The 14,793-nt window shown below is 30.9% G+C and overlaps 1 protein-coding gene across 2 annotated transcripts; it reads right to left on the bottom strand.

The window, feature by feature from the left end:
- Positions 1 to 11: 11 nt before the first annotated feature.
- On the bottom strand, positions 12 to 1,604 carry LOC140832405 ((+)-borneol dehydrogenase 1-like). Of its 2 annotated transcripts, none has more exons than XM_073196409.1 (3): positions 1,452 to 1,604; positions 1,127 to 1,177; positions 12 to 962 (listed from the first exon to the last, which is right to left on the bottom strand). In XM_073196409.1, the coding sequence occupies exons 1-3, from the start codon at positions 1,547 to 1,549 to the stop codon at positions 164 to 166; spliced, it is 948 nt and encodes a 315-aa protein (XP_073052510.1). In that variant the 5' UTR covers positions 1,550 to 1,604; the 3' UTR covers positions 12 to 163. The 2 variants fall into 2 exon arrangements, with proteins under 2 accessions (XP_073052510.1, XP_073052511.1); XM_073196410.1 differs by having other exon boundaries at positions 12 to 953.
- Between the last annotated feature and the right edge of the window lie 13,189 nt (positions 1,605 to 14,793).

The following is a 14,793-nucleotide window of genomic DNA, read 5'->3' as shown; positions in this document are numbered from 1 at the left end:
TGCTGCATATGCAAAACCCACATTTCTTTATTGTTGTTTATAAGTATTGAGTGTCAAAAAAGTTTCAAAATTACTCAGAAACTTTAATCATATATCCCTTCAACTTATTACTTGTTGCAGAAATAGTAACCCTGTATATCGGAAGAAGAGAGAACAAATACGATCACCTCATCATACTCGTAGCCCTCATCAAAGTGGGGTTCACCACGCTATACCCACCATCCACCACAAGATTCATCCCACTAACGTACGATGCCTCATCACTAGCCAAGTAAAGTGCAGCCTTTGCGATATCCTCGGCCCTCAAGACTCCACCTTTTAGGTTGCCCACTGCACCCATGAACGCTTCAAACTGTCTCACTTTTTCCTCACTATGATCACTTCCAGTCAACACCCCGAATGGTGAGATGCAATTCACCCTGATCCCGTGCGACCCCAACTCCGCCGCCAAGTTGTTCGTCAACCCAACGATCCCATACTTCGAAACCGCATAGGAATGCGTAGCAATCCCGGCGATCTTGGTCGTGCTGCTGGCGGTGAAAAGTATACATCCCTTTTTGTTCGGGACCATCACCCTTGAGGCGTGTTTGGCTCCCAGAAGTGCACCTACCAGGTTGACGCTCAGCATCCGCTCCAGGTCGGCCTTCTTCGTAGTGAGAATGCTCTCCGAGGCGCCGTTCATGATGCCGGCGTTGTTGTACATTATGTCGAGGTGGCCGAATTTGGAAACGGTGGTGTCGACTAGGTTTATGATGTCGTCTTCGTTTGAGACATCGCAGTGAACGTAGCAGACGTGCGTGTTGGAGCTGTCCAGCTTGTTGGCTAGAGATTGGCCAAGGGTGTCCTGAACATCCGCGATCACGACATTCGCGCCGTTTTCGAAGAAAAGGCGAACGGTACTCGCTCCGATGCCGCTTGCCCCACCTGTCACAATCGCAACCTTGCCTTCCAATCTAGATGAAACGTTCAAAAAAATTATTTGTTTAATTCACAAAACATTTGTAAAACTAAACTTTAAAATACTCAATTTCAAATCAAGAAAAAAAGTGCACTTGCGGAATCTTTTGAGAACATGCATGCGTAAACAAATAATAATAAATAAATTAAAGAATATTATTTTGTTTACCTCCCATGGACAGAGCTGCCTTTCATGTTGATTCCTTGGAGAGTTAATTTACTGCCAAATAACATCCATGAATACTGTTATTATTTTACCTGGAAGATTAGATAAAGAAGACAAAAAAATATAGTAAAAAGAAACAAGATACGGCAAGTTAGGTCGCTTGGTCACCAAAAACTATTCATGCATCATTCGAGCGTGCAAAGTTTTGACATGATATTTTGAATTTAAATTTTTTTAATTGAAATATGATTCTTAGTGTCATATTTTCTATTTGTTTCATTCTGACATGGGAAAAAAAACCTCAAATCGAAGGTTTAATGAAACATACCGGCGGAGACAGAAGCAGATTCTGTCGAAATCTTTGAGGCAGACTGACTCACTGACTGAATATGTGATTCTTAGCAGCTTTCTGCACTTCCCCTGCATTTCATTGTGTAGTTTGTGTGTATATATAGAGCGTAAGGGCAGGGCAGCATAATATACCTAACTCGAGAGTTGTGAGCATCTAATTTGCGTGACAAAGTCAAAATAATACAGCTAATTTTATTTCAAGTACATATATCCATGGGTCCCAATTCATATATATTAAAAATTTGTTTAGACGGTCTTATAGGTGATAATTATATCTTATTTTAGTATATATGAAAAATATTACTTTTTATATTAATAGTAGAGTAATATTTTTTATTGTGAATATTGATAGAGTTGACTCATCTTACAGATAAAGATTCGTGAGACCGTCTCCTAATAAATACAAACCCGACTTAACTAACCTTCTTTCGATGAAGAAAATGGCACATTGGCCAATACAATTTGGTTTGTAGGCAACGGGACGAGTTCGTGTTTCATTGTCATTAAAAAAAATTAAAATGAAACTGACACAGTAAATTCCATCGTTAAAAAAGAAAAAGAAGCATATTGAACGGCAGCAAACCGGATCTTCTTTTTATCTAAATTTACTTGTAATTGATGACCGCGATCTCCATCAAATAAAATGTGCCGATCGATTTGGAATGCAGTCAAAAAGAAGAGACGAGATTTCAAAAACTTGGACGAAGCTGCAGATTTTTTTATTTTTATTTTTAACTTTGACTCATCCAATCATCATCAAAATACATTGTTTATATATTATTTATTTGGTAGCCTCGCTCCCACTCAAATCTTATCTTAATGGGATAGTGGATGTATGAAAATAAAATATCTTATAATTTATTTTTCTATTCTTCCCAATCCCATATTCTAGATTAAAATTAAAAATTCCAGATCCCAAATTCTATATGGTTTTTATATGAATTTTGTACAATTTTATGGTCTTGTGGTGAACTTGTGATGTGGAAAATGTTAATTTGAGATATTTTATTTTTCGATATTTAAGTGTCCATGAAGACTTGGCTTATTGTGACATCAGTGTTCGTTTTGAGTGACGAAAAAAAATTATTCCTATTTCAAGAAACGATATTTTGATGATAATGTTGGTTTTCGGAATTTGTTATAATAAAATATTGAAAATTATAGCATCCTAGTTTTTTTTTATTATTTTGAACCTGTAATTTTTAATATAATAAATTAAAATTAACTTCGTCCCTGAATGTCCAAAGTCTCATGTTCCCACATTTTTTTCGTTGGACTTTGTAAATTAACAGTATTTATTATGTCAGAGATGTATGATCAACGTTTCACCGACAAAATGTTGAAAGAATATATCAATATATATTCAATATTACAAAATGTATGTTGTTGTATTTAAGGGGGGACATTAAGATTTTTGTGCCCGTTTTGTATTTTAACTTTGTAAATGGTTAAATTTGATTTCAATCCAATAACTTATTGAGCGTCGTTTTATTTTATTTTTGCTCGTATGAATTTAATATATATCATATAGGCTTTGTTTGATCCATTTAGTTACGTAACCAGAAGCAAAAACAAATCAAAGTTATTAGACCAAAAAACAAAATTTGACAAGTTAACAAATTAAAACCCAAAACAAACCAACTTACGAAACTAAAATCCTAATTTTCTCTATTTTATAAAACAAATTCACATAGTTATGTCTATGGTAGTGATTAAGCAACAAATACTCCATATATAGCTATCCTTTTTTGTTGTTCTATTTTTCTTGTGCATAAGTTGAAAAACAAAAATTTGTTTGAGACGGTCTTACATATATTCTATTTTGTGATAAATATATCTATTTGAGTCATCCATGAAAAAATATTACTTTTAATGCTAAGAATATTACTTTTTTATGGTGAATATCGGTAGGTTTGACCCGTCTCACAGATAAAGATTCGTGAGACCGTCTCACAAAAGACCTATTCCAGTTGAAAAATCACTCACTCGTCGAAAACGTACTGTACGTGAATTTTTTTCCCATAAATTGTCCGAAAGCACACATTTTTAGCATGTATTTTGAAGAGTGCCACTCGATGAATGCAAGGATAAGCCAACCAACGGGGCTTTAAGAACTAATACAATGGAAGTATGGAACCCATAGGGTATGGGCTTAGTCTCTTAACACATGGAGGGCTAAAAGAAAAATGGGTTGTAGCTATTTCAAAAAATGGGATATTTTGGAAAGTGGATTTGGTGAACTATTTTAAAAAAATAATAACCTTTTCTTCGAGTGTATTTGAAATGTAATACAAAATGTCATTGTAAAAAAATAGTGATGGACTAAAATTACATAACAAAATATCTCTAAAAATTTAGGTCGCATATTTAAAAGTTCATATTACCGTCACAGAAAACAATATCAGGAAAAGAACACATTATTTGTGACAACATCAATATGAACAAGTGATTTTTTTTTCTCTCGGAGAATTTGAACAAGGATTGAACTATTGTGATCCCCCGCTATAAAAAATAATAGTTATCTTGTAAGAAAGTCTCACGAATCTTTATATGTGTGACGTGTCAATCATACCGATATTCACAATAAAAAGTAATACTCTTAGTATAAAAAGTAATATTTTTTCATAGATGACCTAAATTAGATATTTGTCTCATGAAATAAGACCCGTAAAATCGTTTCACACAAATTTTATTCAATTGTTCATTGTTGTAAGGTTCTTGGCCATTTACGTCTTTAGAAGATGTATATTTTCATTAGAAAATTATTTAATATATTTCAAAGAGAGAAATGCATGCATTTCTTCTATTTTCAGAAAATTTTAATTGGGCATTAAAAGCTCTCATAGGAAAACGCAACGATGGAATTGATTACGGATGTGATCTCTGCAAAACCAACATATAAATGATTCCTTCAATTTCCTATAGCATAAATAAAAAAACTCCGATTGCATCAAAGTTTACTCGAACTAATTTTTAAAAATTATTATTTTTATGTCAAAAATATCATTTTTAACAAAACTATAAATCAGGTGGACCTATTTCACAATAGTGTTTCTAAAATTTTATTGTGTGATATTATTTAAGTATTTTAGAAAAATAAATATAGTTAATAAATTGTAAGAGAAAAAGAAGACGTCTTTTCTCCATATTTAATAAAGACTAAATGTGTAGGGCACATCACTTGTATTAATGCTGCTGCGCTTTCACTTCAATGGATTCTAAGTACTTTTGGGTATAGTTTGATACACATGATAGGATAAACATGTGATATATAATATAAAGATAAGTTAAAGATAAATAAAGTGTAGGATATTATATTTAATGTTTGGTATGATTTTAATAAGAGTGATTAAATTTATATATTAGATTGTAATGACAAAATTAACCTTATCATAATAAATTTTATAAATTCAAATTTGTTGCTTGACTTCATATTTTTTATTTGTTCATGCGTTGATAGTGCTTGTATGATTTATTTATTTTTACTTAATTTTGTATATTATATAATATGATAATTGAGCCTTTGATTTTGTGAGTCAAGTCAAATATCAATTTTTAAGGTTAATCGGGTGATACTAATAATTTTATTGATATTTATAAAAATCAATTTATATAATTATCATTTTATATAATATATATATAAATTAATAATAAAATATTAATTTGATTTTAATTTCTACCTACTAGCATAGATTTATAAAAAAATATTTATAAATTGAGGGTAATTAAGACATTTGTAGTGTATTTTATCCTTAAATTAAAACTATCACACCTAATAGAAAGGATATTTTATCCTTCAAAAAATTATTTATGAAGGGACCATGATATTATCATGAACTTTTTAAAAATATACCAAACTATGCCCAAGGAGTTTTGTATTAACTCGGAATTACCGGTATCGAGTTTTAAAACATGGAAAATGCCAGATTATGAGTAAATTAACATATTTAGAGATTTAAAAAAAAAAAACTTGTTATTTCATTTTTATCTTTAAATCTTATCGATTTTAGGAAACCTAGAAGGGATTTGTAGTTAGTGGAAGGGCCTCCTGTTATTTATATATTCATTTTTGGAATGTGTTGTCCTAGTCCACTATAGGAAGAAAATAAGAATAATTTAGTGTATGTATCAGTGAGACAGTCTCGTGGATATATGTCAGTAATACGGAAATTGATCCGATACATGCTTACAATGAAAAATGATAATTAACCATAAAAACAATATTTTCATTTATCCGAGTCGGATTTCAGAATCTATCTTTCATGACGGATAAGATTTGAGTTTTTGAGACAATTTTTTAAATAAATGGTACTCATGTACGGGGAGTTAAGAATGTACCGGAATGCAATGAGTGAAAAGTTTCACTGTTTAACTAATATAATTTTTCACGATCTGAATTTTCGGCAGAACTATAGTGTATCATTCATTTCCACGCTTTTAATACAAATTTCCAAAATCGTGACTGTAATTAATTAATGACCAATAAATACACAAAAGAAATTTGAAAGCACCCAATCTTATCAATTTCGAAGGGCCTACATATATATACTCCAAGCATCTTCACCAAATAAATATTTAATAAAATGAAATATGTTGTGTAAAAATAAAAATTTATGGTAAAAAATAAAAATCTCAAACTCTCAAAATTTACCAAACTACACACTTTATAATATTTTTATCTCTACTCAATTGTGATTTTCTTCACAAATGAGAGATCTATTTATAGAATTTCATTACACATAATCCAAAAAATAAAATACATCATTACCTATATTATCATACACAAATTTCTTTCAAACATACCCTTTCAGTATAGTATTTTAAAACCAAAATTTTGCTTGTACAAAACAAATTAAATTAGCTACATCATCCATCAAAACTTTTAAATGCACCCATGAATTGGAAGGTGGGGCGAAGTAAAGCAAAATGATAATATTAAGAGTATGTTTTTTGTTAGACGGTCTCATAAATATTTATCTGTAAGACATGTCAATTCTATCGATATTCACAACAAAAAGTAACACTCTTAGCATAAAAAGTAATATTTTTTTATGGATGATCCAAATAACAGATCATTCTCACAAAATATGACCCGTGAGACCGTCTCAGACAAATTTTTGTCTAATATTAAAATATAATTTTTATAATAAATTTATAATTTAAAAATATTTTTATTTTAAAATTTTTCACACTTAGAATATCGTATTTTTAAAAATCAGGGTATAAAATCCTTATAAATATGCTTGAATTTTTTTATTAAAAAAATTTGAGAATATATTATCCTTTTAATATATTTTTTAAAAATACCCAATGCAATTAACACTTCCCAACTTCCGGTCAGGTACTAGATACTTGCCTATTGAAAATCAAGCACTGTTCGATTTATACAGTACACTTCGTAGCCTACTCTAAAGATTAGACATAAAATCTCCCCCCAACAAACGATTTATTTGTGCAACCACTTATTTTTAAATATATTGTAAAAATATTTTATTAATTGTGTATTCAAAACTTACCGTTAAATCATACATAATTTTTTTTTTATTTTAATCCTATTTTATGTTATGATAAATAATAACGAATATATATTATGAATTTTGAAGCATTATATATAATCTTCCGACAGACAATTTATTTGGTCATAAACGCAAAGATTTATGTTGTGAGTGACAATACCAATTTAATTCATATGTATCATTTCGTTACCTTATAATAAATTGGAAATTTAGAAGTCATGAAGTGGACACATAGAATCAAATCAATATGGTTGGTTTTGTTAGCGTCGTTTGCGTGTAAGTATGTTTAGTGAGTATATATCATGTGAGATGCTCGTACGAATCTTTATTTGTGAGACGGGTTAACCCTACCGATAATCAAAATAAAAGGTAATATTTTTTCATAGATGACCCAAATAAAATATCTCTCTCATAAAATACGACTGTGAGACCGTCTCACACAATTTTTTGTCAAAAAATACACGTGAAAAATAGTGCCAACGAGCTGTTCGTAAAAAAAGCAATGCGTAAAATCAATTTTGTGATATGAATTTCATATTCCACACATAAAAATACAACTTTTTAAAAAAAAATTATTATTTTTCATTTCAAATATGAACCGAAACAATTCTTAATATCATCTCAATGATACTTAAATAAAGTCGTAGAGATGCCATGAAAGGAAAAAAACTGCATTTTAATTTAAATTTATTATAATTCACCGGTATAGAGCCCAGACCAACCAATCACCATTTATACATAATATGATAATAATAATTACTATGATACACTAATTTTTTTTTTTTTGAAAAAAAGTGATACACTAAAATATTAAGAATTAATTAGTCATAAAGAACAGTAAAATCCACATTTTACACCATTTTAGTTCCATTCAATTTTGTACTCCTTTCTTAATCGAATGCCGTAAGTTCAATTAATAACAACAATAATTTTGCTTCTTTAAATTACTTTTGTTTTTATATAAATAAATTGCAACATTTATTTATCTTCATATGTGGCATATCGCTTTATATATTTTTTTTTCACATAATCCACTATTTTTAATTTATGAATTTTCTAATTTGGCAGGTCCAGTAGCGTCTAAGCCAGCATGAAAATAATTTTCTTTTCTTTTCTTTTTCGTGGAAGAGGAAATATCAAATCTTAAAATCTAATAAGAGATAATCTCACGAATTTTTATATGTGAGACGGGTCAACTCTACCGATATTCACAATAAAAAGTAGAGTATGTCTCTTGTGAGACAGTCTCATTAATCTTTATCTGTGAGAGACGAGTCAACCCTACCGATATTTAAAATAAAAAGTAATATTTTATCATTGATGATTCAAATAAGAGATCTATCTCACAAAATATGACTCGTGAGATTGTCTAACACAAGTTTTTGTCTAAAAAATAATACTCTTAGCATAAAAAGTGATAATTTTTCATGGATGACCCAAATAAGAGACACGTTCACAAAATACGACCAATAAGACCGTCTCATACACGTTTTTGTCATATTTTTAATAGATTAAATCGTTTAAAAAATCTATCTCATAAAATAATCCAATAAAATATCTTGTTGTGAATTAAGATCGTATCTTGTGAGATCTCGCGAACAAGAATTTTAATACTCAAGCGATGAACTAAATATGAAATCAGCTTTTATATATGAGTGAGTCTCATGTGAGACCGTCTCACGGGTCATAATCCGTGAGACGGGTCAACCCTACCCATATTCACAATAAAAAGTAATACTCTTAGCATAAAAAGTAATACTTTTTCATGGGTGACCCAAATAAGATATCCGTCTCACAAATTTGACCCGTGAAACCGTCTCACACAAGTTTTTGCCTTTATATATAAAGTGAGAGAGAAATAAATGCGAACAAAGTGTTTTTTAATCGGCGCAAATCGCAATCTACAAAAGTCAAAAAATTCGATAAAGTTAAATGCGTAAATTGCGGGGTATTTTTACTTTTTTTTTTTTTTTGTCAGATAACTATTATTCAGATTTTTGGTATCAAAATAAATGTTGTTACAAGAAAACATTTATATTTAGATCACGTGTTAATACATAATATAATATATTTCAATTTTTAACTATATATTAAATAAAGTTTTCTAATATTCCAAATGAAATTTCTACGTTAAAATTCTAATTTTATAGCCCAAATAAGTGAAATACACTTCCCAAATAAGTTAGGATTGTTTGACTTTTTTAAATGAACAAAATTCATCATCTAGAAGATTTTCAAAAACACCAAAAGTCTCATTTGAGATATGTTCTTCCAATCATTTTTCAAGTCAAATATGTTTTTCCAGAACAATCAACGGGAAATTTGGCTTCAGTCCCCAGCCGCCTTTTTTCTTTGTTTTCAGTCCCTAGGTACTTTTTTAGTACCACATTTCCACATGAAGTGTACCACATTTCCACATGAAGTGTACCACATTTTGTATGAAATAGTACCACAATTTTGTGGGTAGGGAGTGAATGCAAAGAAATATTATGATTGGGGATTTTTAAATAACTTCCCCAACAATCAAAACACATTCTCGTATTTTAGTTTAGCACCGACAAATTTTGGATATTTAAAAATAGGTGGAAAATATTTATTTTTCATGGGATTCAACCATACAAAAATAACTAATGAGTAAATTTAGAAATTCATAATATGGTTTAATTTCAGGGGAAATAATTTTTTCCCATTAAATTGTTTAATTTTGAGTCTTGTTTCGTTAAATTTTCAAAAGTTTGGTTTTTATATTTTATATATTAATTAAATTAATAATAATAAATGATGCACTAATCATCTTCGGTAAAGTAGACCCTACCCCTGCGGGCACTGCCCGCAGGGTAGATCTAACGGCTCGAAAAAATCTGAGCCAATTTTTTTTTTTTTTTATACATGGTGGTGGGCCCGGATCACTCATGTGGAGTGATCCGGGCCGTTCCCTTCCCGTGCAGGCACTGCCTGCACGGGCAGGATGAAATAATCCATCATCTTCAATGCTTTGTCGGCCACAACTATTAAGCAAATCTCGAGAATTTAACTGTTCCATCAGTAGCAATTAATTTTATTGTTTTATCAAAATATTAATGATATTTAATTAATCCTGGCTTTTGAAACTCAATAAATATGATCATACTGGTGATATTATTATTATAGTAGGTTTTTTATGATATGATCTCACGAATATTATCTGTGAGACGGATCAACCCTACCGATATTCACAATAAAAAATAATATTCTAAGCCTAAAAAGTAATAATATTTTTCATGGACAACACAAATAAGATATCCGTCTCATACGACCTGTGAGACCGTCTCACATCATTTTTGTAGTCCAGATTTTAGAGATAATTTTTTTCATATTTATCTTTTTGAAAAATATTAATTTTAATATCTATATTTATATATTATTCTACATTAGTATTATAAAAAGTATTCCAGTAAAAATTCGCTAACTAATCAAATTTATCGAGCGCTTGATTTTGGTTTCTGTTTTCTTGAATGGACTCAAAACATACACTGTAGGATCCGAAAGCAATGAATGACGGCTTGCTTTCCTTTCCTTTCCTTTCCTTTCCTTCCGCTGCAGTTTTTTGGTGTAATGTAAAGTATAGATTTCCCATTTTTGTGTGAAATTCATCCTCCGTTTATTTCATTTTCCAGCCCATCAGTTTGACACTCTCTCTCGTCTTCTACCATTAATTCCTCCAATTCAATTCTCCTTTTTGTACAACTGTTCATGACCACACATCATAATTATTATCAAGCTTTAAAGAAATCGATCCCATCTCTCTCGTCCTCTTCAATTCACTTCTTTTATGCAGTCTGTGTATATAAATGGTCTCTTTGATCCGAAACCCACAAACTTAAGTCACTCAGCTCTCTCCGCCGTGACAGGTGGTTGCTGCCGTCGTCAACTTCTAGCGCCAACCCACAAACTTGTCTTTTTGGCTGGCAAAAAGGATTTCTCAAATCTGCAGGTATTTATTATATATACTTGTGTGTGTCTATATATATATGCATATGCATGCTATGTGTATGAGCTCTGCTATAGTAAATAACATTTCTATAGTTGTTAATTGTGTTCAAGGGACGAACATTTCTTTAGCCGATGCTTTGAGTTGCTATCCGAAACTTTTTTAGTTAAAAAAGAGAAGAATTTTATGCGGTTTTATCGAGGTTTGCATGGGCTTATATGGATTTTCGAAGTGTTCAAAAACATGAAATCCAAAAGACAAAAAAAAAAGGAAAAAGAAAAAAAGAGCAGAGCTTTTTGTGGTTTTATTATGTTATTTTTAAATATGGTTTTTTTAATATGGTTTTAAATTATATATTGGACCTTATTTAAGGTGACCACATTTATTTTAATTTATCCATACATTTATTTATTTTTTCATCTAATCTATATGATAAATAAACAAAAAATAAGATTTTGTGTTTCTTAAATCTTTTTGGTTAATTTTGCCCACTTACAGCAAATGGTAGCTTATTCTTAAGTTTTTGTTTCTAATTTGGACAGTTGACACCATATATCATTGCAATGAGTCGAAGAAATATGCCAAAACTTGAGCTGAAGCTCACCTTGTCGCCACCAAGAATCAGCCAACCTCGAGCCGAGTCTCCAGGCCGATCCTCAACCGAATCGCCAACTTCCCCAGCGAGCTCATGCCTGTCATCGGACGAGTGCCTCCGATACTCGACCAGCCCCGAAGCCGCAACAATGATGCTTGTTGGGTGTCCCAACTGCCTCATGTATGTCATGCTAGCAGAGGAAGATCCCAGATGCCCAAAATGCAAGACCACCGTTTTACTCGATGTCATCCATGATAACACCACCGACAAGAATTCGGCCAAGATTGGGTCCGACCAGAAAAAGTTAGACTGAGAACGATCGATTTCATATCATGATCGGAGAGGCCCGCGGCTTAGGCTAGCTTGTTGGATTAAAATCAATAGAAATCTCGAAATCATGGCAATATTAGCTGGGTAGTTGTTATTTAGTCATACTTCGTCCCATCAATCAAAAAGAAAAGGAAAAATAATCTCTTTTTAGGGCGAGTTGTAATATTGGGATCGTTGTAATTTCTCTAGTTATCTGTATTGTTCTAATATTCCTTTTTCAGGAGCATGAGTAGAGGTGGCAACTGCAGGGGCGGATTGGTAGGGGAACGGGGGCACGGCCCCCCAAAAAATTAAAAAAGTTTTAGTAAATATTTTTTTTTAACTATTTAATCATATGTAACGAACTCCATGTATCTCGGGTAACAATAAACGTTGATCACCCGGTTCGAACCTAAGAACCTTTTTTTTTGCTTAGCGACGGTTGGAGAGTCGCATTGCGACGGTTTTTTAAAACTGTCGCATATAGGACATAGTGTCGCAAATAACTAGCGCCCCCCAGTTCCAATCATCCGCCTGCAAATGTGATGGCAGAGATTTTGAACTGAAAATTAAACAACATTTATGTTGAAAAACAAAAACAGGAGGGTGGACTCGTGGTTAAACAAAATAATAATTCAAATCTGGTGTATAATTTTTTTTTTTTTGAAAAAAAAGATATAAGGTTTATTCTCACCCACTTCTTGCGCTTAACTCAGCTAGTGACATATTCTTAAAGCGTTAGATGACGATAAAGCTTACTGACGTTAGTTGTTCTTATAAAATAGTTGAAATTTGCATATATAAACTGAACAATTTTTTTGAATTAGTTTTTAAGATTGAGTTAGAGTCAAGTCCTAATCTTAAAATGGTATCACGACTCAGGTTTTAACGTTATGTGTTAGACTACCAAAAGTTGACCATCAATTCTGTCAATAGTTGAATCATTTGTAAATTATGTTGCATATGTTTATTTTATGACGTGATAGTGTATTAGTTGTCTCATACCAGTTAGATAAAATCACTAGCTGTTGCATATATGAAGTTGAAGTTGAACAATATCACTGGTACGTGCAATTTTTATTATAAAAAATGTCGGGTGATCTCGAATCCGCTCTTTGCCGACAGTTTACCACTGATTTTATTTATTAGAATCTTCATTTCAAAACTGGTAACTTTATTTGAACATTCTCATATATCTTTATAATATTATCTGTTACACATTACGAGAGGTGACACAAATACAATCAATTTTGTACGGACCTCCAAATATATAATTCTAAAACCAAAGCTTCAATATACTATAATTTTAAAGAATAATGTGAAACTGAAAAGTATCTACGGAAATCTTTCCAGATCTTTCTTCAATTATTTCGAGATATAAAAATAAATAATGAACTTTAATGCATAACCAACCCTAAATTTATTTATAAATAAAATGAGACATAAGGTTGGATTTGAAAAGTTTCAATCAGTCGACAAAATAATATCACCATAGAGCGTTCTAACTTCACTAGAAAATAGAAGTGTTCATAAGTTGGTTTGGTTCGATTTTCGGTTTTTTATTTCGGTTTTTTCGATTTTCGATTTTAGAAATATATAATCCGAATCCGAACCATTTTTCTTCAGTTCGGTTCGGTTTTCTACCAAAATGGTTCGGTTATTTCGGTCGGTTATTTCGGTTTTGGTATAATTATTAAAATTAATAATATAAATATATTGTAAAATATATATTATGTTAACTTTCTATATGTTTTCTTAATAAAATATTTAAATATAAAGTCTAAATTAATTAAACAAACAACAATCAATTAAAAATTATTCAAAATAGTTTTTCATTCACTAAATATCATATAAAAATATATAATATAAATAAAAATATAAAAAAATTATTAATTTAATGAAATTTCGGTTTTTTTCGGTTTTTTCGGTTTTGACATATATAATCCAAAACCGAACCAAATAAACTTCGGTTTTAACATTTATATCCGAATTACAAAATTCGGCTTTCGGTTCGGTTCGTATTTGATTTTTTCGGTTTGGATTTTCGGTTTTTTCGGTTTTATCCGAAGTTTAAACACCCCTACTAGAAAATAGCCACAAATCATATTTGTGAGACGGATCTCTTATTTGGGTCATCCATGAAAAAGTATTACTTTTATGCTAAGAATACTACTTTTTGTGTGAATATGAGTTGGGTTGACCCGTCTCACAGATTAAGATCCGTGAGACGGTCTCACATGAGACTCACTCATTCATAATTTAGTCTTTCTAAATATTGAAATAATTATTTCCACAATTGGTTTGACTTTTTCCGTAAACATGAAATTTATGCATAATCAATTGATATTATTATATTATCATCAAAGATATCAAAGATGTTAGATTATAGATTTGTGCTAACCACCTCAAAAGCTAGTTTAATAAAGATGATTGTACAAGTTAATATATTCGACATGAGACATCTAACACACTCTCATATCAAAATTGAACATCTTGAACATAAAATTTACAAAACATTTAGCGAGTGTTTCATTAGAGCATTCCAACACATAAAGATGAAACTGAACTATGACACCTTTTAAAATTATAGCTTTAGCCTAACTCCGCGTCAAAAACTAGATCAAGGGGATGCTTGTTTAAACTCATATATATAACTCTCAAAAATTTAATTAATCCGATGTGAGATATTTAACATACTTCTTTATGCCCATGAATGAACATCTGGAGCGTAAAGTTTACAAGACATTTAACGGATGCCCCATAAAGATAGTTAAATACATAACGATATGTATGTGATCCATACCGCATTAAGATTATGGACTTTAGTCTAACTCCACCCTAAAAGTTAACTCGAAGGAGGATGATTGTCCAATTCCACATATACAACTTTCAATAATATCCACTGTGATACATCTTAGAACATAAACTC

The sequence above is a fragment of the Primulina eburnea genome, chromosome 5, assembly GCF_022965805.1.
Source record: "Primulina eburnea isolate SZY01 chromosome 5, ASM2296580v1, whole genome shotgun sequence".
NCBI lineage: Eukaryota > Viridiplantae > Streptophyta > Magnoliopsida > Lamiales > Gesneriaceae > Primulina > Primulina eburnea.
This window is presented reverse-complemented; position numbering and strand designations above follow the sequence as displayed.

Coding starts and splice junctions, on each gene's coding strand:
- LOC140832405 (XM_073196409.1), bottom strand. CDS start 1,549: ATGCAGGGGAAGTGCAGAAAGCTGCTAAGAATCACATATTCAGTCAGT. Junction 1,178..1,451: donor ATCTGCTTCTGTCTCCGCCG/GTATGTTTCATT, acceptor GTTATTTGGCAG/TAAATTAACTCTCCAAGGAA. Junction 963..1,126: donor GGCAGCTCTGTCCATGGGAG/GTAAACAAAATA, acceptor TTTTTTGAACGT/TTCATCTAGATTGGAAGGCA.